The 12,690-nt window shown below is 56.2% G+C and overlaps 2 protein-coding genes across 3 annotated transcripts; one reads left to right on the forward strand and one right to left on the reverse strand.

Annotated features, from left to right (window-relative positions):
- Window positions 1-3,218: 3,218 nt before the first annotated feature.
- On the reverse strand, window positions 3,219-5,439 carry APOC3 (apolipoprotein C3). Of its 2 annotated transcripts, none has more exons than XM_058662513.1 (4): window positions 5,399-5,439; window positions 4,128-4,198; window positions 3,852-3,975; window positions 3,219-3,526 (listed from the first exon to the last, which is right to left on the reverse strand). In XM_058662513.1, the coding sequence occupies exons 2-4, from the start codon at window positions 4,180-4,182 to the stop codon at window positions 3,403-3,405; spliced, it is 303 nt and encodes a 100-aa protein (XP_058518496.1). In that variant the 5' UTR covers window positions 4,183-4,198; window positions 5,399-5,439; the 3' UTR covers window positions 3,219-3,402. The 2 variants fall into 2 exon arrangements, with proteins under 2 accessions (XP_058518496.1, XP_058518497.1); XM_058662514.1 differs by having other exon boundaries at window positions 4,128-4,195; window positions 5,399-5,438.
- A 4,541-nt stretch (window positions 5,440-9,980) lies between these two features.
- Window positions 9,981-12,326, forward strand: APOA4 (apolipoprotein A4). Its single transcript, XM_004585102.3, has 3 exons — window positions 9,981-10,101; window positions 10,439-10,565; window positions 11,189-12,326. The coding sequence occupies exons 1-3, from the start codon at window positions 10,053-10,055 to the stop codon at window positions 12,177-12,179; spliced, it is 1,167 nt and encodes a 388-aa protein (XP_004585159.2). The 5' UTR covers window positions 9,981-10,052; the 3' UTR covers window positions 12,180-12,326.
- Window positions 12,327-12,690: the final 364 nt, after the last annotated feature.

The raw sequence follows: 12,690 nt of genomic DNA on the forward strand, positions 1-12,690 counted from the left end.
GAAGAGAGGAGGGCCCAGTGGAACTGACAGTCCAAGACCAAGTGCGGGGTGGGGAGTGGGGAGGCCGTAACAGCGGGTGCTACAGCCCTGTCTGAGGAGGGTCGGGGAGCAGGGATAGCTCTGCCAGGAGTGGATTCCCTGTTCCTGGAGATGTTCCTGGATGCAAGCTGGGCACGTGTAGCTGTCTGCCTACCTGGGCCGAAGCCGGGAGCCTTTGCCAGCTCCCTGGCTCTAAGCTGGGTGGGGCGGGCCTTAAGAAGCCATTGGATGCAGCTCCCCACTAAATGACCTGGGAAAGCAGCAGCAGATGGCCCAAGTATCTGGGTCTCTGTCAGCTACGTGGGAAGCCAGAGACCTGGGCTCTCAGTTTTGGCCTGGACCAATGCCAACCACTGCAGCTTTGTGGGGAATGAACCAGTGGATGCAGAATCACTATCTCTCTTCCTCTCCCTCTCTCTATAAATATGTTTTTTAAAAATCTTTCGGGCCCAGCGCAGTAGCTTTATGGCTGAAGTCCTCGCCTCACACACACCGGGATCCCAAACGGACACTGGTTCATTTACTGCATGCTCCATTTCCCATCAGCTCCCTGCATCTGGCCTGGGAGTGCAGTGGAGGATGGCCCAAGGCCTCGGGAACTTGCACCCACTTGGGAGACCCAGAAGAAGCTCCACTTCTGGCTTTGGATCAGATCAGTTACAGCCATTGCTGCCACTTGGGGACTGAACCAGTGAAAGGAAGGTCTCCATAAAGATCTTCTTTCTGTAAATCTGCCTTTCCAATAAATAAATAAATAAATAAATAAATAAATAAATAAATAAATAAATTCTTAAAAAAAAAAAAAAAGAAGCCATTGGAGCAGGAAGGATTCCGGCACATTCACATGAGCAGTTTGCAGCATGCCCAGCATGCTCCTTCCTCCTTTATTAATTGAAGAAATGCTTAAGGGGCTGCATTGGCATTGAATGAAGCTGTTGCCTGCCACGATGTAGACAGCCCATATGGGCTTTAGATGGAGTCCTGGTGGCTCCCCTTCCAACAGAATGCTCTGCTAATACGCCTGGGAAAGCAGCAGAGGATGGCCTAAAGACTTGGGTCCCTGCATCCATGTGGGAGACTCGAAGAAGCTTCTGGCTTGCAGTCATTTGGGGAGTGAGCCAGTGGATGGGAGATTTCTCTTTCTTTCTGTCTTCCAAATAAATAAATACTTTTTAAAAAAGATTTTTGTTTAATTTTTATTGCAAAGTCAGATAAGCAGAGAGGAAGATCTTCTGTTCGATGATTCACTCCCCCAAGTGGCCGCAACGGCCAGTGCTGCGCCAATCCGAAGCCAGGATTCAGGAATTTCTTCCAGGTCTCCCACATGGGTGCAGGGTCCCAAAGCTTTGGGCCATGCTTGACTGTTTTCCCAGGCCACAAGCAGGGAGCTGGATGGGAAGTGGGGCCTCCAGGATTAGAACCGGTGCCCAAATGGAATTCCAGCACGTTCAAGGTGAGGACTTTAGCTGCTAGGCCACAGTGCCAGACCCAATAAATACATTTTTTAAAAAGGTCTCAGCAAACACTTCCCTCTTCCATTGCATGAGGTCAGTATCCCCTGGCCCTACCTAGAAGCAGGCACAGGTATGGCAGCCAGCCTGCCTGCCTGCCCGAATGGCGTCCTGCCAGCTCTGACCACAGTAAAAATATCCCCTGCTTCTTGCAAGTGGCCAGCACATTTTACTTCCATGATGCTCTCTTTTGTTCCTGTGCCTCCTTCTTCAAATCCTGGGTGAATGGCCATCACATCCTGGTCATGGGTGGTGCAGTCACAGCTGTGAAGTTGCTCACCAAGTGAAAGGCAGAGTGGACCTTTCTACCCTTGTAGACCCATCTGCCCTTAAACACCCGTGATGATCAGTTCTAATGTGCATGGCCAGGCACTCAAGTTTTCACAGATGTGCACACCTCTCTTCACACTCAGCTCCACGTGCACACCTGCACGTGCCAGGCACTACATCCCTGCAGCCCTCCCTATCCTCTCCCTGCAGGCCCCCAGACTATCTGCCACTCCCCCATCTCCTGGGCTTCTCAACAATCCCTTGACTAAAGGAGTGAGCTCCCCAGTTCCCTAGCTGTCCTGAACAAGAGGTGCCAAGGCTGGGAACATTTTACAGGTGTGGGTACTGGGACTCCCTGCTCCAGGGAGATCGGAAGAGAAGCCCATGTGGATCTGCAGAGAGAAATCCATCTCCCCATGGGGCGGGACATTCTGCTGCCTCTGGTACATCCAGTGCCCAGCATCCAGACGGCAAAGCTGTTTGTTGTGCCAAATGGACAGAACATGGGCAGCTGACACAGGCTTGAGGTCTGGCCCTTCCGATTGCGATCTCTGTGACATCACACAAGCGCTATCATTTCTCTGAGTTTCTGCCTTTGCATCTGAAGACAGGGGTGGGAGTGCTCTATGGTTCTAGAACCATCTAGACCATCTAGAACTCTCTGAGCGTACGCATCTGCTGTGTGCAGGTGACACAAGGGCAGCAGCCCCTGTAGGGGTGACCTTGTGCTTCTTCTCAGATCTTCTCCAGGCCTGGTTCCAAGGAGCCAGCAAAGCGGCAGTGGCCCAGCTGTTACTGAGGTGCAGATTTTTCTGTCCAGGCATGCAAACACTGGTTCATTTCATTCTTACAGCAAATCTGCAGCAGTGGTGGTGGCAGGGAGAGGGGGTGGGAGGGTGATTACTATACCCACTTTACAGATAGGTAATGGAGACCAGTGTATAGTGGTGGTGCCATGACCATAGCCCAGCCACTATCTCATCCAGCCTCCTCATATGTGATTAAGAGGACCCTCAGCTTGCAAAGTGTAGGTCAGCCTCATAGTTCTGGTGAATCCATAATGCCAGCGCTGATGATGTAAAAAACAAACAAACAAAAATGCCAGGTACAATGCCCAACTTGGGGCACATGCTCAGGTCATAGTCCTCAGGTCATGGCACTTGATGATTTGGCAAAGTGTCCCCAAGCCCATTGCCAGCCATCCCACCTGCCAAGTCCATCGAGGCAGGCAAAGTAAGGTTGAATTATCACCCCTAACTTATACATGAAGAAACCAGCCTCAAGACCACTGGTCAGTCAGAGGAGGATGGAGCCCTGGTCCAGGCCCTCCCACAGAACAGCCCAGTCCTTTCACAGGCCAAGCATACACTACACACGTGGAACACCTGCACTCAGTAGCATCTCATTCAGCTTTATTGGGAGGCAGCATGCCTGTGGGGGAGCCAGGACTGGGGCTGGGAAGGGGAGAGGAAGTGCCAAGGATACTGTCCCTTCAAGCTGTCTATGGGGACAGCTCTGCAGCCCACAGGAGACATGGCACCAACAAGGTGGCTGGACAGGCAGACTGGGGGGAATTGATGTCTCAGGCAGCCTCGAAGGTCGGAGTGGTTGCAGACTCAGGTGTCAAATCCCAGAATTCGGAGAGTTTGCCTGCAACCGTGCTGAAGTAGTCTTTCAGGGAGCTGATGCCAACATCCATCCAGCCTCTGGGATGTGGGAAGAGAAAGCAGCAGAGATGGGCATGAGGGCTCGTTCAAGGCAGAACCCCTGGTCTGCATTACCCTGAAATGTCCCCTCCATGTTCTCTGCTGGGCCTCACATGGGGGCCTTCAATGCTGGCACCCCAGGCAGAAGAGAGGACAAAAGCAGGGAAGGGAAGGAAACCCAGCCCAAGCTTAACCTCCCATGTCCTGCCAGGCTGGGGCAGGAAGGCACAAGGTGCTAGGAGGGGTTACTGTGTGAGATCCTGGGGTTATATAGCCTGTAGGTAGCCAGCCCAGAGGGGGCAGGGGGCATGGTTGGAGGGCATACCTGGCCTGCTGGGCCACCTGGGATTTCTGCATGCTGCTCAGTGCATCCTGGGCTGTCTTGGTGGCCTGCTGCATGTACTCCTGCATGACGCTGAGAAGGGAGGTGTCCTCGGTCTCCATGGCTTCTACAGGGAGATTAGGGCTGAGCAGAGGTGACTTGATCCCCAGGCTCAACCCTCAGTTCCTGCTCGGTCATCCCCAAGGCCTGGGATCCCTCCTCCCCATGATAGCCTCTCTCCACGCCACCCCTAGCCCAGTCCCCCACAGGAGGGCTTACGGGCAGAAGCCAGGACCACCACGAGGGCCACAGCCAACAGCACCCAGGGACGCATGGCACCTGTGTTCCTGCTGGAAGGAAAGCATCCCGTGGGACACTGCCAGCCCCTCCCCCACGATTTGTGGACCCCTTTCTGGCAAACTGTGGCTCCCGGATGGATTCACTCAGGAGACCAGCCACGGCCCTGCTGCTAGCATGCTGTGTGACTGCATGGCAGGCAGTTCCTCTCCTGGCCTCAGGTTTCTGCTCTGGGTGTCTAGAACCCTCAGCACATAGAGTCCAAGGAAAGCAGGTGGGCATGCAGGCAGCTCCAGATCTAGCTCTGCCCCGACCCTCTGCCTGGCTTCACACAACTGGTGACCCCTTCCCATGCCTCAGTTTCCCCCAGGATGCCATGGCAGGGGGTTGTTCATCAGACCCAGCAGCTTCCTCAGCTCCTGCAGGCTGTTCTACCAGGCTGGGTGACCAGGGAGCCTCCAGTCCCTCTCTCTGGCCTCCTCCTGCCCAGGGGCATTACCTGGAGCTGCTGCCTTCAGGGAGGAACAAAGTTGTCAGGCCCCAGGCTGTGGCTCTGGTTTATATCCTCCCTAGGACACTGGGTACTGAGAGCGCAGCTAGCTGGGCAAAGGTCACCTGCTGACCAGTGGAGGTGGTTGGGGCCTGAGCCAGGAAGGTTTGGAGTGTCCAACTACCAGGAAAATTGAGAAATCCTTGAGTGAATGTGCCCACGCTGCTTGGTGTCACTAGCCCTGTGGGCGACCCAGTTGGGCTCAGCAGGTGGATGATGGCCCGGGGAAGATCCTATTTCTTTCTGTCTGACAGGCTTCTCTCCCATCCCCCAAAATACACACACTCAGGGAAAGGCTATGGAGTTAGAGGTGGGCAAAGGGGAATAAGACCGAGACCTGGAGTGCATTTCTGGCGCTCACACGTTGAATTTTCTGGCCCTTCCCCGCAATGTCCCTTCAACCTGGCAAACAGCCTGGGTGGGAAGGCGGAGGTGGGGTGGGGGACTGCGAAGGCTTTGGTGGGTTAGGATGGTGGTATCCAGAGCAAAGGTGTATAGCCAAGGGGATAAGGGGTGATAACACGGCTGCCTGCCACCAGCTCACCACCCTACCCAGTACATCTGCCTTGAGGCAGCCACTATAGGTACTGCTTGCCCTGTTGCCACCACCCCCTGCCCCCCGGTCAGGTCAGGGGTTGACAAGAGAAGAGCAAAGGCCACTGTGAACCCAAGGCCTCAATCCCCCTCCCCCGTCACATCTCACCTTGCCCTCTGGACCCACTGATAACAGTCCTGGGAGAGGAGCTCAGCTCATGCCTGCCACCCACTCTCCCCCAGCCCTCCCCTTGAACCAGGAGCCCTCCCCTCAGAGCCCCAGCTGTGTGGGCACCCAGAAGGAACAAGGGGTGGGGAGGTCAGGCTGGCGAGTTCTGCAGGGCAGCCATTGGCCAGGAGAGGCCACCAGCCCTTCTCGGAGCCAACCTGTCTGCTGGGCTCACACTGGCACCGAGGAGCCGGGGCTTCGATCTTCCGGATGCTGGGACTTTGGAGCCAAGAAATCCTACGCTGAAATGTCACCTTGGCCTTACTCATGTGATCCAAGGCCATGGCCAGCCTCAACTTTGTCTGCTGTCAAACAGGGACAGAACATGGATTTGTGAGAGTTGTGGTGAATACGCAAGCTGTGGATCGAGAGGCTGGTTCAGCAGAGGACCGGGCAAATCCTTCCATTCTTCAGTATCCTGCACCCCATTCCCATCCTATCTGAAGGCCGGAGTCCCTGCAGCCAGAAGCCTGGCCTCACACCTCAGCATTCTTTATCTGGGGCAGACACTTGAATTGTCTGCATCAGACATTCACTCCTCAGACTCAGCCTATGTCTGTTAAAATGCAATTGATCAGGGGCAGAGCATGGTAGCACAGCTGGTCAAACCAAGGCTTGGGGATGCCCACATCCCGGATCTGAATATCTGGTTCAGGTCCCCACTACTCTGCATCCCGCCCAGCGTCCTGCTAATAAATCCCGAGACGCAGTAGGTGATGGATGGCTCGAGTGCTTTCTTTCCTACCCCTGTGGGAGACCGGGATAGAGGTCCAGGCTCTAAGCTTCAGCCCACCCAGCTCAGCCCAGCTGACTGCTGCAGGCATTTGGAAATGGACCAGATAACTGCCCCCAGCCCACCGACCCCTCTCTACTTGCTACTTGTCACTCTGCCTTTTAAGAAGATGAGAATACTCCTTTTTCTTTTTTGGTAAGAACACACTTAGAATCTAGTAGACTGTATAGGCCTGTATACATAGGTAAGAAAACTGAAGCTGTGGGGCTGGCCCCATGATGTAGTAGGCCAAGCCTCCTCCTGCAGTGCTGGTATCCCACTTAAGTGCCGGTTTGAGCCCCAGTTGCTCCATTTCTGATCCACCTCCCTGAATATGGCCTGGGAAAACAGCTTAGGAACACCCAAGTCCTTGGGCCCCTACCCTCATGTGGGGGACCCAGAAGAAGCTCCTGGTTTAAGATTGGCTCAGTTCTAGCCATTGTGGCCACTTGGGGAGCCCAAGATCTCTGGTTTCATATGTCCTTCTCTCTGTAAACTCTGTCTTTCAAATAAATATAAAATAAATGACAGGTGGGGACCTGAACCCAGCTCTTCCAACACCCAGGGCCCCAGACCCTTAGGGACTCTCAGGCACCTGCACCTCTGAGCTGGGCTGGGCAGGGCAGGTGGGTGGCTGTGAGGACCCTGAGGGTCTGGGGCCCTGGGGAAGGCAGGGATCCACTGGGCCCACCTTCTCTCCTGCTGCAGTCTGCTCCTTAGCCCTTGAGGGTGAGGGGCACAGCAGGGAGCTGTGCCGGGTAGGTGCCAGAATGGGCTGCTGGGCCACTGGGCCCTGGGTTCTCCATTGCTTTTTCCATCCATGGGGAGTGTTGGGAGTAACTGGTCTCCTGTCTCCTGAGTGGCCACAGGGGCAGTGGTTGGAGAAGCCCAGGGCACAGGCCCACACAGCTGGGACCCAGCAGGCAGCCACAAGGCCCAGGACTTCACTCTTCCCACTGACTCGGCACCTTGTGAATGTGAATGTGAATGTGACAGCCAGCAGTCCTGGGCTGGGCTGGGTACCCTCCTGGTACCCCCCCACTCCTCACCACAGAGGCGGCTACCACTGGCCTGGAGACCCTGCTATAGGTGTAGAGCAATGGACGGAGAGGCAAAAAGGGGCTTGGCCAGTCAGGGCTGCAAATGGTCCCCAGAGATGGGGCTGATCTGCTTATAGGCAGGGATCCCCAGGTCACAAGCCAGCCCCTGTGGTGCCCTGTCCCCCACCAACCACGTGGTCAGGCAGCCACCACAGGCCCTTGTCTGCTATGTCCCCACACATACTGCCCACTCCTCCTGTGTCTTACCCAGTCCCTTTCCTGTGACAGCACAGGCTGTTTGGGGGAACAAGCCTGCCTGTCCCCTGACTGAGCCTGTCCCTGATAGACCTGGGCTGGGCACCCCTGCTTTGTCCCTTGGGTAGAAGGACAGGGGAAGCTACAGGTGGTCTTGAATCAGCGCCCCCCAGGCATTATTGGTCAGCCAAAGAGTCAGAGGCTCCGAGAGTGGCAACCCCGGCCTCCTGTGCCCAGTATCCCTAGCTTCAGGGCAAGCGTAGGTGCAGGTGCAGGTCAGGCGTTTTCTCTTGGCCTGAGCTCCAGGCCCAGACACGGTGCAGGCAGGGGCACACTTTGCAAGTCAGCTCACTGCCTGGCACACTCTCAGGCATGCGCACATAGTGCAGGTGCTCCCTGGGGTGGCTGTGCCTGGGTGGGCCAGCTAGATGGAATGTCTGTCCATGCTGAGAGCACCTGCTGCTCAGACTGCAAGGCCCCGGGAGGTCAAACTACAGCTGAGATGACCCCCTGTGACTCATTCTCCTCCTCAACCCAGGCCCTGGGGAAGGAACCTGGCACTCAGAACCAGCCTTTGCCTCCACCCCAGGCTGGACTGTGGAGTGAGAGTGAGATGGATGAGTTGGGCCTGGTGCCAGGGTATAGCAAGTTAGACCTCTTCCTGCTGGCACTGCCGTTCCATAAGGGTGCCAGTTCGAATCCTGGCAGTTTCACTCCCAATCCAGTCCCCTGCTTATGGTCTGGGAAAGCAGTAGAGGATGGCACAAAGCCTTGGACTCCTGCATCCATGTGGGAGACCCGGAAGAAGCTCCTGGCTTTGTGTCAACACAGCTCTGGCCATTGCAGCCATTTGAGGAGTGAACCAGCAGATGGAAAATCAGTCTCTCTCCTGTCTCTCTCTTACTCTCTCCTTCTTATTCTCCCTCTCTCCCCTTCTCGCTTAACTCTGTCTTTCAAATAAAAATAAACAAATCTTAAAGATGGGTGAGTCAGTGGTACAGGAGGGTAGTAAGCCTTTCTGGTGTGAAACTCACCATGTAACGAACACCTACTATGGCCTGGCCAGGCCCGGTTGCAAGCATCACACATATGGCATCCCGTCATCTTCAGAGCCCATGAAACGGGGCTGCATCATGTCCCACAGAGGCTACCAGGACACCACACAGGTGTGGACCCAGGGAGTCCAAATGCAGCAGTCGCTGAGACACTGCCTGGGCTGCTGAGACGGGAGTGAGCTTACGGACCTCAGAGACAGCCAAGCACAGGGCAGGGCAGACACCCGGTAGCAAGGGGGCTGGGACCTTTCAGCTATCTTCAAGCCTGTGAGACAGTGAGCCACCTGCGGGGTCTGATAAAGGATGAGGCAGTGAGTCAGGGTCAGCACAGCTGGGGACCACACTGCTGGTTGTCATGTGATCATGTGACGGAAGCCCAGAACAATGAGCTGTCAGACGAGCATGTACTCCTGCAGAGTGACCTGAGCTGACTGCAGGGCGTGGTCCTCTCAGCTTGTGCACGTAGCCTCAACTGGGGACACCACTAAAAGTCCAAGAAGGAAACCTCGGCACCAGCTCTTCCCCCTCCATGCCTAGGCAAGGAGGGCCCCCAGGGACTGCCAGACCACACGAGCTGGCTGCTTCTGCCGGGGCAGAGGGTGTGGCTGATGCCAGTGGGTAGCCATCAGACCTCAGGCTGTCACTCGCCTTGAATCCCCTTGGCAATCGTTAGCAGGTGGGATCTTATTCTGCCACTCTTCCTCTGTTACACTCCATGTCCAAAGCAAGCAGTAATAAGCATAATAATAACAGCTAATTTTTCAGCACTGTATGATCCCATTTGTAAGCAACATCTCATTTAGTGTGCCAAATCACTCCATTGTACAGAGGAGAAGCTGAGGCTCATGCTGGCATAGCGTGGCACCCTTACCCAAGGGGGCCCTGCCTCCTGGCTGTACCTAGATCCAAACTCACTGCCCCAACTACAGCCGGGGCGGGCACAGTCCAGCATCTGGTTCCCTTGGTATGGAGTCAGGGTTGGTGGCAGGTGTGGGGTTGGGGGAGGGAGGTTTCCTCTACTTGGGCAGACAGAGATGTGGACTTTATCCCCTACCGAGGCTGGCACAGAGTCAGAGTTGTCACTCTGGCCCAAGGGGGCTACAAAGACCATGTAGCCCCTATAACCACTGGCCGCCCTTTCCTGCCCTTGCATGCTGGGTGGGGCAGAGCCGCAGGACTACTCTGGCTGCTGCTGCCTAAGCCCCGGTCTGCCGTCAGCTTCCACGTCGCCGAGGAGTCACTAAAGTCCAAGGGGCCTCCTGGGAACGTGTCACCTTCCAGCGTGGAGTCACACCAGGGAAGGGAGGCGGGGAGTCACCTGCAGGGGCTTTTAAGGGTTGGCTGGCTCCGAACTCCAGTCAGTCAGCTCAGCGGCACAGGTGCACAGTCCAAGGCCTCTCCTCGGGCTCCCTCTGATTCTAGGAAAGATCCAACACAGCAGAAGAGCCCTGCAGCCCAGTGAGGAGCCCAGCATGTTCCTGAAGGCTGTAGCCCTGACCCTGGCCCTGGTGGCCTTTACTGGTAAGTAGGAACTGTCTTTGAAGGGACTTCTGGATGGACTGTGATGGGTGGGCAGAGTAGAGAGACTGGGTCAGGCCCAGGAATGTAGTCACTACCCCCAGCTTCAGGTAGACTTGGAGGCTGCCCAGGCACCAACTGGCTCATCAGTTTCCTAGTCTTAGAGCTACCAGCTTTGCTGCACTACCCTGTATGCCTGAGATTTGCCGTGAATGAAGTCTGAGGAGGGAGACATTGGGTGGGACTTTCCCTATCAACAACCAGCCTGCAGCCTGGAGCCAGAGTGGAGGGCCCCAGAGGGAGGCTGGCCGGCTCCAGCTGTTTTCTGCTCCCTACCCAGGCACCCAGGCGGAGGTCAATGCAGACCAGGTGGCCACTGTGATGTGGAACTACTTCACCCAGCTAAGCAACAATGCCAAGGAGGCTGTGGAACAGCTGCAGAAGTCAGAGCTCACCCAGCAGCTCAAGTAAGAGGCAGCACTGGGGGACGGAGGAGGAGGGGTGGGGGCTTCTTAAAGGTCACACTGTGCCCTGGACTGGGTAGCCACACAGGGAAGAAGGGAGGCCAGATTGAATAACCCCAAAAGTCTCTTCCCAGAGTGTTGCAAGATGGAACCCTCCCCACACTGAGGCTCAAGGTTAAGTGGGGAAGGGACATGAGGCAGATGTCACCTGAGCTGGGTACTGACACACTCCAGAAGGAGAGACACTGTGAAAGGGGAGGAGGTGGGCAAACTGAGGCAGTGTCTGGGCACACACTAGGGAGCCCATCGTTGGGCTAAAGCTTCTGCGACACAGTGGGATCCCAGGTCGCAGCACTACCGAGCTGGGAAGGACCTTAAAGTCCAATCCTAACACTTTACACAATACTGGAGGTCATGTGATCAGAGATGGGTCCAGGCTCATTCCTTGCTGTAGTTCATTGCTTCCATTCTCTGACGACATGATCCACATGGGGGCAGGCCACAGGGAAAGGATGGGGGAAGCCAGAGCCCCTGCTTGTTTGCCTGTCTCTGGCCGCAGTGCCAGCGGCCTGGGCTCTCCCCACCGCCAAGCCTAAAGCCGGCCCCCTTATGCCCTTCGTCTGCAGCACCCTCTTCCAGGACAAACTCGGGGAAGTGAACGCATACACGGAAGACCTGCAGAAAAAGCTGCTGCCCTTTGCCACAGAGCTGCAGCAGCGCCTGACCCAGGACTCCGCGAAGATGAAGGAGGAGATTCAGAAGGAGCTGGAGGATCTGCGTGCCCGGCTGCTGCCCCACGCCCAGGAGGTGAGCCGGACCATCGGAGACAACATGCAGCAACTGCAGGAGCGCCTGGGGCCCTACGCCACCGAACTACGCACCAAGGTCAATGAGCAGACCGAGCAGCTGCGGCGCCAGCTGGTCACCTACGCACAACGCATGCAGCGCGTGTTCCAGGAGAATGCTGACAACCTGCAGGGCTCCCTGACGCCCTACACCGACGAGCTCAAGACCAAGATCAACCAGAACGTGGAGGAGCTTAAGGGACTTCTCACGCCCTACGCTGACGACCTCAAAGCCAAGATCGACCAGAATGTGGAGGACCTGCGGCGCAGCCTGGCCCCTTACGCGCAGGACATGCAGGAGAAGCTCAACCGCCAACTCGAGGGCCTGGCCTTCCAGATGAAGAAGAATGCCGAGGAGCTCAAGGCCAAGATCTCCACCAGTGCCGAGGAGCTGCGGCAGAAGCTGGCGCCCGTGGCAGAGGATGTGCGCAGCAAACTGCCTGGCAACAGCGAGGACCTGCAGAAGTCGCTGGCCGAGCTGGGTGGCCACTTGGACAGGCAGGTGGAGGAGTTCCGTCGCAATGTGGAACCCTACGGGGAGACCTTCAACAAGGCCTTGGTGCAGCAGGTGGAGCAGCTCCGGCAGAGCCTGGGCCCCTATGCGGGGGAAGTGGAAGGCCATCTGAGCTTCTTGGAGAAGGACCTGAGAGACAAGGTCTACTCCTTCTTCAGCACCTTGAAGGAGAAAGAGAGCCAGATCCCAGCCCTGCTCCCCAGCCTCCCCCAGCAGGAACAGGTGCAGGTTCTGCCCGCTGCCCCCGTAGAGAGCTGAGCTACCACTGGGCCCCCAGCCCTGGCCCTCCCAGCACCTGCCCTGCCCTGCCACCTGTCTGTCCATCTGTCCCAAAGCGCTTCTTGTATGAGCTTGAGGGCACATGTCCTGTGGCTGGTGATGCCCCCTCTCACTATTCAATAAAGCTCCTGGAACGCTAGCCTGGGCTGCTGTGGGAATCCTTGTGTCTTGAAATGGACAGAAGACCAATGCTTGCCCAAGCTCTGGGGGAACCTGGAGGCTGGGGGGAATGGCGCTGGGAAGGGAATGGGGGATTGGACATACATTATCCAAAGACAGAGTAGGTAACACTGGTGCTCCTTTACCTAAAAAATAATCACTGAAACCCTTCTTCCTCCATGTGCCAATGGCTGTTTGAGGCACTGGACAATAAGCACATGGCTTTTATAAAGCCATATGTCTGACCCTGGGCTTTCCCACAGAAGGGATGCCCAGAGGTGAGCAAGACATGGTGTTGGGCAATTCGCCATCCAGCGGGGAGGACACTGTC

This window comes from Ochotona princeps, chromosome 4 (genome assembly GCF_030435755.1).
Source record: "Ochotona princeps isolate mOchPri1 chromosome 4, mOchPri1.hap1, whole genome shotgun sequence".
NCBI lineage: Eukaryota > Metazoa > Chordata > Mammalia > Lagomorpha > Ochotonidae > Ochotona > Ochotona princeps.